Source organism: Thamnophis sirtalis, unplaced genomic scaffold, assembly GCF_051295495.1.
Source record: "Thamnophis sirtalis isolate CommonGarterSnake01/CBP01778 unplaced genomic scaffold, rThaSir2_p1.2 scaffold_13, whole genome shotgun sequence".
NCBI classification, from domain to species: domain Eukaryota; kingdom Metazoa; phylum Chordata; class Lepidosauria; order Squamata; family Natricidae; genus Thamnophis; species Thamnophis sirtalis.
The window spans coordinates 18,533,698-18,548,477 of record NW_028261393.1 but is presented as its reverse complement, the minus strand read 5'-3'; the positions used below and the strand labels follow the sequence as shown (position 1 = coordinate 18,548,477).

Genomic DNA, 14,780 nt, shown 5'->3' with positions numbered 1-14,780 from the left:
ATAAAACATCCCTTTCCTGGCTTTTTCATTCCCAAATTAGATCTGCTCACAGTTAAAGCCTGGCAGGATTCGTAAAAGACACAGACTTTTTGAAGCTGTATTTAGAAACAGTTCTGAATTCCTTCCTAGTACTCAGAGCAGGCTCTCCTTTTTACAGGGGGTGTTTGTTGAGGGAAAATATAAGAAAAAACAAGCAGGGGTTACAGTGAAAGAGTTGGCACTATGTATATGGTGCCCCCAAAAGCTGCAACTCATCAGATTTCTGCTGGCATGCATGTCAATTCTGATTCAGCATAATATTGCTACACACACACATACACACACACCCCTCTGCTTCAGGGGCCAGACATCATACATGACAACTCCATGTTTGTTGAGATGCTGTTTATATATAGTGGAAATCTTTTTCCCTATACAGAATTGCATCCTGTGCAAATTCCAGGCCTCAAATTGGATGTAGGGGTGATGATGGCCTCCAGCAGCCCTCTGCCAGTGAAAATGGGGGGCTCCATTTTCACTGGCAGAGAGCTGCAGGAGGCCGTCATGGCCAGAAACGGATCCTTGATGAGTGTCGTTGAGCTGGCCATGCCCACCCTGACCAGGCCGCCTCTGCCCCCCCCCCCCCGAGGTCAAACACAACCCTGATGCACCCGTGGAGTTTGACACCCCTACATCCAATTTGAGGCTTGGAATTTTTGATGCAGCTGGAAGGTATGTGGGTCAGAGGGAGGGGGCGGCCAGAAATAGAGCCCAGGAAGGCTGCGCATGGTTCTCCTGAGCTCCGTTTTCACTGGCAGAGTCCATTGTTTCCAGGGCAGGCCCATGGACCAGATCTAAGCACCCTGTGGGCCGGATGCGGTCCCTGAGCTTGACACCCCTGATGTATAGTATGAAGTTGGGAGACGGTTTGGGAAACGTGTTAAATCATTTTTCTCAGAACCTGCTCAGAGATTTCCATTTGGCAGGTGTACGATGATGGCAAACACGTTTACCTGGTGACTGAACTAATGAGAGGTGGGGAACTGCTAGACAGGATTCTCCAGCAGAAGTGTTTTTCGGAAAGAGAAGCCAGCTCCGTCCTGCACACGATCGGCAAGACCGTGGAATATCTTCACTCCCAAGGGGTGAGTAGAAGATGCTGGCAGGGACCCTCCCGCTTCCCTGGGCCTCCCTGCCTTTGTGCCAGGGTGTATGGTTGCAACATCAAGATAGTCACTTGTTTTTTATGCATGACAAACTTTTTGTTGTGGCCCGCCAGCAGAGCTGGCAGCAGATTCAGACAGTAAGGAGGTTGGGGAGGAACATGGGCCAGTCCTGGAGTCTGGGGAAGGCTCTGATGAGGGCTCTGTGTTAGAGGCAGAGAGGGGGCCAGGGCCGCCTGACAGTTATCAGCTGCCCTCAGAGTCTGACAGCAGTGAGGCAGACAAAGAGCTGGAGGCTGTTCCCAGTGTGCGCATGCACAGAGTTGCCAGATGAAGGGAACAGTGAAAGACAAGGGGTCGAGTTGGGAGTAAGGCCACAGATGGACGATGAATGGCTCCTCGCAGAGGAATTAAAAGAAGAGCAAAAGGGGAGTGAAGTTTGCAGGAGACAGTTTGCTTAATTGGTTTGTGACTCTTCGAGGCTCCTTGCCAAGTTTTGCAGATATTGGCCTGGCAGCTCTCCAAGCCAGATAAGGTCTGTGATTGTAAATCCTCTTTTGAAAGACTTTGTTGGATGTGAATGAGCAGAATTCACAATAAATTAATAAAAGGGTTTTTTTATCGGGACAAGAAGTTTGCTTCATGCTCTTGGGAAGCCTCAGTCAGAACACTTTTTATGTGCGTTGCATGTTTTAATATGTTCCACAAATAAAAATCACCTACAGTGAAGCAAAAACAAACATCAAAACTGGTAAAAGTCAAGGTAAACCCACTGCGGTCAGGGTTCTTTTTTAAAAAATGAGGAGAAAGAAAAGAATCATTATGGTGGGGAAGACATACAAAGTAAATGTCAGAAGAGGTTCATCCGGAGAGATGGGCATCAAGTATTTTGCAGGTGTTAGTACCTAATTGATGGTGCTGTATTGAATTTGAAGGCGGTCACACACATGCCTGAATTAAAGCAGAACAATGGCTTCTGCTTTGTCTTGGCTATAAGTTCAATTGTCACATGAGATTTGACAATTATATACAAACAATTATATACAAACCAGACCCAGGGGTTATTTTTCTCTGGTGGTAGCTCTAGATTCTAGAATCATGATGGCAATCCTATGGCACACGTGCCATTGCCCAGCTCAGCTCCACTGTTCATGTGTGCCCGCCTCCCTCTGGCAGCTCATTTCCGAGTGTCTGCCATGCATGTAGGAGACGCACGTGAATGCATGGGGGGGAGTGTTGCATATGCATGCAGGAAGGTGGGGGAATGCAGGGGGGTGCAGTGCCCCCCCCCGCACCCCATTTTTGGTCCCAGGAGGTTTTAGGGAGGCCTGCTAGACCCAGAATGGGGGGGCGCGCATGCAGGCGGGAGCGTGGGGGGGGGTCATACGTGGGGCACATTGCATTATGGGTGTGGGCAATTTCAGCATGCGAGGAGAAAAAGGTTAGCCATCACTGCTCTAGAAGGTACTTGTGGTGAAAATCTGTGGGTTCAGCCTCAGATTGATTGTAGTTTCCATTGCAACATTATTTTAACAATCCTTTTCTATCAACGTATTGTGAGTTCTGTTTTATTGCACTCTTTTTTCTACTTTTTCTACTTTTTTTGTCATCCTTATTAGGGGCTCTGTAACCCCAAAGCAGGAAAGAAACACACTGCAGTGGTAGGATCAGAATGAAGTTTAACATCTGGATTGGAGCACGTAGCTATAAATTGGAAGGCAGCAGTTGCAAACTCATGACCTGCAATTTCCACTTTTGCTTTGCAGGTGGTCCATAGAGACTTGAAACCTAGCAACATCCTCTACGTAGATGAGTCCGGCAACCCAGAATGTATTCGTATTTGTGATTTTGGGTTCGCCAAGCAACTGAGGGCAGATAATGGGCTCCTCATGACCCCTTGCTATACTGCCAACTTTGTTGCTCCAGAGGTAAGCAGCTCATAAACCGGGGTTTGTTGGGGTCGAATTCCCAAAATACTTTTGTTACGTTGATTTCATTCATTTCAGGGAAAACTCTGTAATCACTTTCTCCAACCAACTGGGATGAGTGGAAGACCTGATTTGATACGTTTTGTGCCTGAAAAGGTTTGTAGCATAATGTGCTACAATCGAATCAGGTGCAACGGTTGTTTGAACACTTGCCTTCTGTCCCCAAACTGAAAATAAAGCCTACTTCTGCTCTTAGCCATAGCAATAAGACTTATACACCACTTCACAGGGCTTTACAGCCCTTTCTAAGCGGTTTACAGAGTCAGCATATTGACCCAACAATTTTGGGACCTCATTTTACCCACCTTGGAAAGATGGAAGGCTGAGTCAACCTTGAGCTTGGTGAGATTCGAACTGACTGCAGTTGGCAGTCAGCAGAAGTAGCCTGCAGTACTGCATTCTGCGCCACCATGGCTCTTAGCTGAATCCTCTGAAGTCCCTGAGTTATGTTCCTCCTGCAGATTTTTCACAGGTCATCATGTTAGCATGTTTGGGTTGGGGATACAGGCCAACATGGAAACTGGATCTTTTCTCCTCCTGTTCCTAATTGCATCTGAATTTTAGTAACTATCACAAATTCTCATGGCTTCCTTTCTTGCACTTTCTTGGGGTCCTCCCCAAGAAAGTGCAAGAAAGCCAGAATATACCTGGAATTCCGAATGCTGCCCTTGTTTTATCTGATAGGCCTGGGGGATCCTTTTGAGGTAGTCTTCGCCCCCATCAAGCGGATTCCTTCCAGATTGTTTGGGAGGGTTATACCATGATCATTCTGTACTGAGGGGATGTACTCCATATCTCTGGAGAAGAGTTGATAGGAGAATGTTGAAAGGGGAGATGTAAGAGCCAAGGTGGCACAGTGGTTAGAATGCAGTACTGCAGGCTACTTCTGCTGACTGCTGACTGCCTGTAATTTGGCGGTACAAATCTTACCAGGTTCAAGGTTAACTCAGCCTTCCATCCTTCCAAGATGGGTAAAATGAGGACCCAGATTGTTGGGGCAAGAGGCTGACTCTGTAAACCGCTTAGAGAGGGCTGTAAAAGCACTATGGAGTGGTATATAAGTCTAAGTGCTATTCCTTCCTTCCCTTCCCTCCCTCCCAGCGGTTAGAATACAGTATTTCATGCTGCTCACTCTGAGGAGTTCGACTCTGACCGGCTCAAGGTTGACTCAGCCCTCCATCCTTCCGAGGTCGGTCAAATGAGGACCCAGATTGTTGGGGGCACTAGACTGACTCTGTAAACTGCTTAGAGTGGGCTGTAAAAGCACTATGAAGCAGTAGTAAGTGCTAATGCTAGGAGGCAAGAATGGGACATTCTGCAATTGCAAAGAGGACTTTTTTTGTATGGAGTGAAGCATCTCCCACTTTATCCTAGGAAAAAACCATCTTTGTTGTTGCAAGCTGAAGTCGTCGGGAATAGAGTTCCCCAACCTTTCTGGCATTGCAGCCCGGCCAGAGAGGGGGAAAGGGGGGATGGTTCTGCACAAGCAGAGGACAAGTGTGTGCATGCAGCTCCATTTGCTTGAGGGGTGGCTATGCCATGCGCACAAATGAGTGTGCACGAGCTCGCCTGCAGCCTGGTTCTGAATGGCTCAAGGCTCGGTTGTGGGGCACGGTCTCTGGATTGAGGATTTCTGATCTGCAAGATCCACCATGGGGAAGGTTGTGTGTAGAGACTGTTGTGCTCCCTGCTTACAAACTTTTCATAATTAGACCAATTGCTTTTTTTGTAACTACACAGTATTTAAAACACCCTTGTCTTATAGCACAGCCAATGGCTGGAAATTAGTGGAATTGACTTTTTCTTAAAGGACACCACAGGAAATGGAAAGAGGATAAGGAAAGGTAAAGAAGACCAACAAGTACTGATTATCTTCTGAACAGGATGTGCAGGAATGATAAGAGAGGAGAAACTCAAAACTGAGCTGCTTTCTAACCTCATGGTTTGTCTGCAGATTTTTCTCTTGCTGGAGATGTCCCCCTTGCATCTTTTATTTCTTCTCTGTTTTTTCAGAACCGAGAAAATTATCAGAAAGCTTCATCGCTTCCCCTTTTTTTTGTCAGTGTTTTCTTCCCATTCTTCCTACAGTTGATAATTATGTCTCCATGTTTTCTGGTTCTAATTTAGGTTTTGAAGCGCCAAGGCTACGATGAGGCCTGTGATATTTGGAGCTTAGGAATCCTCCTCTACACAATGCTAGCAGGGTAAGATGGATGTATTGCGTTTTTTGGGAGAACAAAAAATGTGACTGTATTTCTTTATTAAATTTTCATTCCACCCGCTCTCCTTCCAAAGAATGCTAGAGAGAGAGAGGTGGTTCTCTGCTTCTCCTTATCTCACAGTACTTCTGTGAGACAGGATAGGGCGAGACAATTCAACTGAATGAAGCCATCATATGGCTTAGTTATGGTTTAATCTTTTAGGTGAACCTAGCCATCATGGTGTCTTCATTCTGAATCATGGTCTTATGCGCAATATGAACCCATCAACCCATGATGAGCAAAGAGCGTATGAACCCAAGTAATAGGTATGATGACTAGCTTGAGATTGCTTGGTGAATCTCCTGTTTGAGCAAGGGATTAGAATCTTTGGCTGCATTCTTAACAGGTGACATGATAGCAGTCTTCCAATGTTTGAGAGGCTGTCACAAAGAAGAGGGAGACAACTTATTCTTCAAAGCACCTGAGGGCAAGGCAAGAAGTAATGGTGTCAGTGTTCCGGAAAACCCCAACTCCAAAGAAAAACTCTGAGACAGGCATCTTCTCAACGCTCCCGTTTATTAGAGTAGGTATACAGGCACATCTGGGAAATCTGAGATTTCCGGGCTTTCCCTCAGTAAGTCAAAAGTCCAAACCCATCCCATGCACCCATCAATCCATCACCTCGTCCAATCCCAATCTGTCCCAACTCAAGACATCACTTCAACCACTCCTTCTCCAGGTGGAGGATACCATGACCTTGACCAAAAAGAAGAATGCTATTTTATCTAACTATATTCCCTCTACTAAATCCCCCTCCTAATTTTCATAGGGCTTCCAAAGCTGACAAATGGTTGGAAACAGGGGTGAAATCCAGCAGGTTCTGACAGGTTCTGGAGAACCAGTAGTGGAAATTTTGAGTAGTTCGGAGAACCGGTAGCGGAAATTTTGAGTAGTTCAGAGAACCGGCAAATGCCATTCCTGGCTGGCCCCAGAAGAGGAGGGAATAGAGATTTTGCAGTATCCTTCCCCTGCCATGCCCACCAAGCCACACCATGCCATGCCCACAGAGCCGGTAGTAAAAAATGAATTTCACCACTGGTTGGAAACCTATCAAAGAGAGATTTAACCTAGAACTAAGGAGAAATTTCCTGACAATGAGAACAATTAACAGCTTGTCTTCAGAAGTTGTGGGTGTTCCATAACTAGAGGTTTTTAAGAAGAGTTTGGATAGCAATTTGCCCAGAAAAGTTTGGGGTCTCTGGCTTGACAGGAGGTTGGACATGAAGCTCTCCAAGGTCCCTTCCAATTCTGGTATTCTGTATTGTGCCCTGCTACTGAGAACTTCACTATTATTAAGCCATGGTTTCTTTTAAGTTGTGTGGTGTATATGCCAGAATTGCTGGGTTCACATCACTTGTAGGTAGCAATCATGCCCTATGTACTACAGTAGTTAGAGTCACACAAGACACATTAATATTTGGAAGAGTTGGCTTAACATGTTATGGGGACTGATACAAAAATGAGTTCACAAATGTTAAACCTTTCTCTCCCATCAGTGAGTAAAAAAATTGATTCAGTTGGAATTGTAATCTGAATCTCACCCTATCCCAATGAAGATTATTTTTTTTTGCTTAAGGTAGGCATTTGAAGCCCCTCTCTGCTCTTTGGGCAAGGTTTCCCATAAGTTGGCTATCAATAAAATCTAGCAAGCTCATTATAACATTGCTTAAAAATTAGAAAATGCTTGTACATTTCCAAGCTGCTACAGGCATTTATTGGCAATTGCTGTTAAACTGGAGAACTGTAACAAACCTGAAGGTCAGCCTGGCCAATTCTTTGCCCCACAGCAAATCTTCCATTCCCAACCAATCATTAACAGACTAGACCGTATGATTCAGCTCCATAATAGGGCACTGTGACTTATTACACGCTCATAATTATAATGAATTGTGAAATCTCTCAGTTCAGAGTCTGTCTTCGTTTGTCTCCTGAGAATCCCGGCTTCCACCGAGCATATGTGTGGATCTCTGTGATTTTTTAAAAAAATAACCAAACCTTACAGTGAAAATAATGTGTACTTAAATCTCTACCAGGAGTTGAATGGGATTTTCTGTGAATTGGATGCTGTTGAGATGTTGGTAATGAATCTCCCTCATTTGCAGTCCTCCTGTCTTCTCTACCCGTGTCTACTCTCACCCCCATGCTTTAGATGTTCTCTTCTCTCTGACATGATGGTATTGCATGTATTAAATATGTGGCTATTGTCATTTTCCCTGCTCCCTTCTGCCTTTTCCAGGTATACTCCATTTGCAAATGGGCCCAGTGATACCCCTGAAGATATCCTTGTCCGGATAGGCGGTGGAAAGTTTTCCCTCAAAGGAGGAAATTGGAACACTGTTTCTGATGCAGCCAAAGTAAGGTTTAGTCTCTTAGGTTCAGCCACTGATAAAGCGGCTTCCAGCTTGAGTCATAAAACTTGAGAGTCCCGTGGCTTGGAGCTATGGCTTATCTAGTCCACTTTCATTTTGTCCAATGGCTGGTCAGGTGCTTCTAAGGAGAGCCATCACACCCTCCTATCCACGCTCCTCATGAGGAGCATTGATTCTAGAGAGTAATTTTTAACCATTCTGATATAGTTAAAAGTTATGAATTTTGAGTTTGGGGTCATGGTTATGAGTTTTTCATAACTTCATCATCCAGGAATGCTAAAACTGCCCAATTTAGCAAGCTTTACTTATTCTTGTGATAACCAATCTCACAGGTTAATTTATGCTGTACAACTCTATAAATTGTTTATCGCTAACAATTCAGTTTCATTGAATGAGTCTAATTTTGGGAGAGAGGGCAAAGTTGTTCTTTAAATAAATATTCCGGTCTGTTTTTTACACCCAATGTATAATTTTATAAAGCTCTGTGGTTTACCCCCAAACTCATATAGTCACTCACTTTCTTTTTGAGATAGAAAACCAGAGACATTGGCTCCATTGGGATAACATGATGGACTACAATTCTTAGAACAATTGATCCAGCTGCCTGATTTGCCAGTGCACGATTGGTCATTTCTGTAGAAATTCTTTTTAAAGGCCCAGCAGCTGCTCCAAAGTTCGCCTGGGTTGATCTTCTCTCCTTTTTTTGGCAAATGAAAAAATAAAATCAAAATTATTTTGGTCCAACTGGAATGAGCATCACTGTGGTTGGATTTGTGGTTTCTGGATTTGTGGAAGATGCAAAATAAAAAGGGGTGTATAGTAAAACCCCATTTTTTGTGGGTTTTGTTTGTTTCTGAAGCAGGGAAAATCAACACTCCATTAACTCTAAGTTGGCCAGCAATTAATTCAGGCTGCAGTTGCCCTGGATTCATTGTACCCAAAACTAACTCTTCAGATTTAATTGTTGGAGTTAGTTGACTAGGCAATAAAAAGGTTACAAGAAATAAGATGAATGATTAATGAAGAAAATTGAGGATTCCTTAAGCTCCTAAAAAAGGCTGTTTGCACCTTGTGTGAATGAAAAGGATGTCAATATCTGCCATGTAATTGTGCTTTTTTGGTCTCTTGTACCTGAACAAATTAGAGACTCCATTTGGCGATTTTAGAGAACAAATCCTGGCTTCTGTTTGCTTTGTAAAGAACAAGCCATGGGTTAGAGTCAGATGTGATGTCCAAATGTAGTGGAAGGAAGGAATTTATTAGTATTGGCTAATTAGGCATTGTTGTCGCCAGATATGACAAACCTGGAAGTAACTTTCAAATTAACCAAGAAGCAGCACTGTCTCCTTCATTGTAGCCAAGAAAATGGCAAGGGGAAAAAAGATATTCAGCAGCTATGTTTTCTGAATACTTACTGCAGGATTTAGTATCCAAGATGCTCCATGTTGATCCACATCAGCGTTTGACTGCTAAACAGGTACTCCAACATCCCTGGATAACCCAGAAGGACAAGTTGCCTCAGAGCCAATTAAGTCACCAGAATGTGCAGCTTGTAAAGGTATGAAAAGATTTGCATACTTTCTGTCTTACGGCCCTAGTTTTCTCTCGGTATCCTTGGATCAGTGAGGAAAAAGAGAAACATGAGAGTGAGAGAGGCTGGCACAACTCAGATTACCTGTAGGAAATCCATGTTCCATTTGTAGCATCTCATGTTTGGAAAGAAGGGGGAAAAAAGACAAGTGCTGCCAAAGCAGACAATACTATCTGGGCTGAAGAGGTTCTTTGAAGTTGGCACTTCTGTGTTCCTACACTCTACTTGATGGTATTTTAAAAAATAATTAAAACACTAGAGTAATCTCATCAGGATAGGAATAGCAATTCTCTCTCTTCCTGTCCTATGTATGTGCATGCACCTGATAGAAACCCTTAGGAAATCATTCTTTAGATATTCTAAGCTGCTTCAGATTGTTTAGGTTAAAATTTCCACCAGGGACGTGCAGTCAAGGGAGGCAGAGCCTCACCACTGTCATCATGAAAAGAAAAAAAATGTAAAAGGAAAAAGGCTGAGGTTGCTGCCAGAGTCACAGTGGATGACTCTGCTTAGTGCAGAGTCTGTCTAACTGTTTTAAAAAGCCTCTAAAAAGTGCCCTCTACAGGAGGAGGCGGGAGAACCATGTGCCTCATTTAGTCTATCTTTATGATCACTCGAGCAGAGTTAAGCAAGGGTTAAAAGCCGAAAAATTCCTTATGTAGATGAGGCACGTGGTTCTTTCGCCGCCTCCTGTAGAGGGCACTTTTTTTAGAGGCTTTTTTAAACAGTTAAGCAGAGTCATCCATGGCAGCAGCTCAGCCTGACCTCAGCAGCTCTTGCCTTTTTACATTTTTACATTTTCATCATGGCAGACAAGAGCAGAGTTGAAATCCTCTGTGGAACAGCTGGAAAAGGTATGTGGGTCGGAGGGAGGGGGAGGAATTCAAAATTAATGTAATTTGTAAGTAATTGAATTATTGTAAGTAATTTGTGTGTGTCTGTGTGTTTTACCCGCCTCTGCTGGCATGCGGGCTGGCACTTTTTTTTTATGTTGGACATAGTGGCAGGGCAGCTTTTGCCTCTAGCGCCGGGGCGGCAGTCCCGCCTCTATGGCAGACACAGCGCCGGGGTGTCCGAACACCCTGCCGCTGTGTCCGACATAGGGCGGCTTTTGCCCGCTTGCCTCACCAGCCATAAACCTCACCGCATGTCACTGACTTCCTTGTGGAAGACTTAGCACTAGTAAAATTGTTCATCTTGGAGAGATTTTCATGGATAGTGAAACAGATGATAACCTTTGAGATTAATAAGAGCTTTGGAACTAGCAAAGGCAAGTCTATTAGTTGTCCCTATCATCCTTGCTTGTTGAGCTGGGACCTTGTGGGAGCACGCTTTGGAGGGATACGTTGAAGCCACCTTCCCCAACTGAAAGCCTCCAGATACCAACAGGAAAAGGTGATTCTTGAGAATGAGTAAATGAATGAATAACAGAATAGCAAGAGTTGGACCTTGGAGTTCTATCTAGTCCAACCTCCTGCTCAAGCGGGAAACCCTGTACCACTTCAGAAAAATGGTTGTCCAATCTCTTCTTAAAAACTTCTGGTTTTGGAGTACCCACAACTTCTGGAGTCAAGTTGTCCATTGATTAATTGTCCTAACTGTCAGGACATTTCTCCTTAGTTCTAGGTTGGAATGAAAATGCTATGTCTCCAAACAGCATGGCTAGATGGGAGTGAATGGTTTAGTGCTTTGGGGTCGGCAAATAATCAGTTTTTGGTAGTGATGTCAACCCTGGTGCCCATGCAACTTATACATGCCTGTCTCTTAAGCAAACTCCTGTGGCTCATCTCTCTTCCAGGGTGCCATGGCAGCCACGTACTCTGCACTGAACAACTCAAAGCCAAGTCCCCAACTGAAGCCTATCGAAGCCTCTTTCTTGGCACAGAGACGGGTTAAGAAGCTTCCATCTACCACTCTGTGATATGGGAATACAGGGTAATTCTCCATCATCCCACCAAGTTGTGACTCTGCACAAACTCCCCTGGTATTTCCCGGGGCACAGGAGAGCGTCTCTCCACCAAGAAGTCCATCAGGGCCAAGTGCCTTCAGAAAGATTAGCTCTTGTTCTCCTTATGGATGTCTTTATTGTTGTTGTTGTGATGTGTTGTTCTTAAATGAACAGAGAATCTATTTCAAAAGGGAATTATGTAGATGTAGGTAAGAAGATGAACATGCAATAATCTTCCCGCAAAACACCTCTACCTGCAAATGGTCATGCCTTAGACAAGTTGATAACTCAGCAACTCAAACCTGATAACAGCTGAAAGTATGCTTTCACGGCTTCTCTCATCAAGACCACTCCAGTGGAGATGTTTTTTTTTTTTTTAACGACACACTTTTTACATGATTTGTGAGTTCTCGTGTGCACAAGCTGAATTTCCTGCTCCTTATCATCCAAGCCAGGTGGCTGTTACTCAAGATAGTTTTCAACAACTCTTGACTCATCCCTTCCCTCTTTCCCTTTTCAACATCATGTGATTGAAGACAACTCCATCCGACTGGTTGGAATTACATACTTTTTCTAGATCCTCAAATCCTGTGGACTCTTGAAATCTATGCCAGATTGTATCTAGCTTTTAAATGTGTAATGAGCCTGCAATGGTGAAGATGTCCAGATTTTCTAGATGAAGAAAGGGGAGAGGATTTCTGTTTGTTTGTTTGTTTTAATCTCTGCCAAACAGCACAATCCAGCACCTCCATGATGCAAAGTGCAACCCCCCCCCCCCAAAAAAAGTCTTTGTTGCTCTTTTTCTTTTTAATTTAACTGATTGTGTAACTGGTAACTCAGGGTTTCTGTCTGAATTTTGAAATAAATCATATCATATGCAGCTTGAAGTTACTTTACTGACTAACCTTGCATTTCTCTGTCTGGATGGATCTTTGTGCTATTGCGATCTCCACATTAATATACTATTGTATATACATAGTCATATTATTATGGTTTACATTTACGGTCCCAGTGTATCATGTGTCAATTGTAAATCACACTGCTTAATGACAATTCAATAGAAAATGAACCATGTCACAAAAGATTTTTTCCCAACATGGCCCAAACGAGAAAAGATAAATATACTTTGTTTAATTGTTGGCTGCCTAATTTGCTTACAAATGGGACAGAATCTGTTATCTCATATCTATCTTTCCATCTATCCATCTATCCATCTATCCATCTATCCATCTATCCATCTATCCATCTATCTATCTATCTATCTATCTATCTATCTAAATATAGATATAGTGAGAGAGAGGGAGGGGGAGAGAGAGCTATTTTTGTCACATTCCAGTGTTTTTTCCACTCTGGCTGGAACAATGACGACTGAAGTTTGCTTTCTCATTTGTGTTGATATTTAATGTAAATGCAAACCTCATCCTTTGTTTTATAAGATAATAGAAGAATATCACATTATAATAGAACAGATGTGATGAACAAGAACTGCCCAATTAGATTTATTAATGATGTGCATTGTTTTTCTTTAGGAAATATTCAAATAAAGATATTGGTTTTTATTTGGCAGAAGGGAAGCGATCAGCAACAGCTGTCTTGTTGTCACCATTGATTTTTAAATGGAACTAGACAACCCCTGCCCTCTTGGGTCATTCTTTTCAGAAATATTTCCTTAACAGATTCGTCACTGCCTTCAATGATGACAAAACGTCTAATGCACTGCCTTCGCTGGAAAATCTTGGATACAGTCAGAGGTGTATCTGCCTTGAAAAGTAGCCCATGCTGAACTGTATAGCAGAGTCAAACATCATAGTCAAGGAAGTTTTATGACATATTGGGTCATAAACTGCTTCGTGATATTTATGTCATAAAATGTTCTATCAAATTTGCCAAATTTCAACTCCAGGGGAATCGTGGGTCTTGGATTTTGGATGCCTTCTGCAAGTTGGAGCATCAAGGTTGGCTCAGCCTTCCATCCTTCCGAGATGGGTAAAATGAAGACCCAGATTGTTGGGGGCAAGAGGCTGACTCTGTAAACCGCTTAGAGAGGGCTGTAAAGCACTGTGAAGTGGTATATAAAAGTGCTATTGCAAATCAAATTTATTAAATCAAATCAAATCAAATCAAATTGCTATTTGAAATACCTTGTTTCAAAAATAAAATTGCCTGATGGTGCACTGTTTCAACCAGTTACCAGTTACAGGAGCCAGAATTTTAGCAGTACAAAAATTGTTTCTACCTTACCAACATTTACTGCATGCTCTGCTGTTGCTGTTGACACTATTTTTTTCTATCTCTCATCTTTATCCATCTATTTAGTTTTCTCTATTCTGGATTTGCTGATATAGGTTTACCACAATATGAAGGTAAGTTTGCAATAGGGAATATCAAGGAAAGCTTGATAATCCTCCCCAGTTTATTATCATTAGGAAAGCACGTACCCTGACTGCAGTGGGGTAGCAGCTAAAATTTTATAATGTGGCAGTGTATCCTACTTCTCCCTCAAATAACCTGCCTAATGGGACAGAACACATATTTACATAGAAATGGAAAATACGGTATGTAATATAAATCGTCTGAAGTGACTATTCAGAAAAGTCCTTTTTACATAATATGAAGTCTTTAATAAACAGAATCCAACAACAATTTTCCCCTTGAAAAACATTTTCCTGTATAATAGTCATCAGTGGCTTAACTGATGTTTAAGTTTTTCAAATATGTAATCATACCAATTTGTTTGATGTCAACTGTAAGCATTTGGGTGGCTGGTTTAACTCTTACTAAATTGGGGAACTCTTATTAGTTGATCTACCTCAATCTTTATGGACCTAGTTTCCAGCATGCAGTACAAAGAAATCACGAAAAGCATTAAAGCAGATGAACTGAGAGAGTTCACTACTTGTTTATCTGGGGTATTTCAAGATCTGAGGAATAGTTGAATCTTTAAGCCTTGGGTGCAGGAAATCAAGAGGAGAAATGCTACTAAATTTCTAAATGGCTGGCACAGGAGATTGTTTTACCTTTCCTCCATAAACAATGCATGGAAATTGTTGGAAAGCAGAATACAGGTTAGTATAAAATAAATTTCTAAGAATTGCTTAACAGTAGATTAATTAAGCTGACTTTGGAAACTGGAGATTCTCCAATGGAAGTAGAGATTAGAGGACCATCATCTGAATGCAGTTAACATTCTTCATTTGAAGATTTGCACTGTGCAGATGATTGGATCATATGCTCTTTAATTTCCTGCCAAATTGATGATTCTTTCATGTAATAATTTTGGTATTCAACATGCACAACTCATGGAAGCCATGCAGCTTCTGAAGTCTTTGTGCCGATTGTAGAACACACAATCCTAATAAACTCCAAGGGTCACTAGAAGCTTTTATGACAGTAGGAGCCATTTTAATAGGGGGAACTCAAAGGGGAAGTGTAAGCTACTTCCATTTAGGAAAAAAGAAGCGTAATTGATAGGTCTCTGGCT

The 14,780-nt window shown here is 42.6% G+C and overlaps 1 protein-coding gene across 4 annotated transcripts in view; it reads left to right on the top strand.

The window, feature by feature from the left end:
* RPS6KA1 (ribosomal protein S6 kinase A1) overlaps nucleotides 1–12,190 on the top strand; it is a 121,381-nt gene extending 109,191 nt beyond the window's left edge. For all 4 annotated transcript variants that reach the window (XM_087728220.1, XM_087728218.1, XM_087728217.1 and 1 more), the window contains 6 exons: nucleotides 966–1,124; nucleotides 2,909–3,070; nucleotides 5,258–5,334; nucleotides 7,628–7,745; nucleotides 9,181–9,318; nucleotides 11,150–12,190. In XM_087728220.1, the coding sequence (XP_087584346.1) occupies nucleotides 966–1,124; nucleotides 2,909–3,070; nucleotides 5,258–5,334; nucleotides 7,628–7,745; nucleotides 9,181–9,318; nucleotides 11,150–11,272 (777 nt within the window). In that variant the 3' untranslated portion in view covers nucleotides 11,273–12,190. The remainder of the gene's footprint in view (nucleotides 1–965; nucleotides 1,125–2,908; nucleotides 3,071–5,257; nucleotides 5,335–7,627; nucleotides 7,746–9,180; nucleotides 9,319–11,149) is intronic.
* The last annotated feature ends 2,590 nt before the right edge of the window (nucleotides 12,191–14,780 follow it).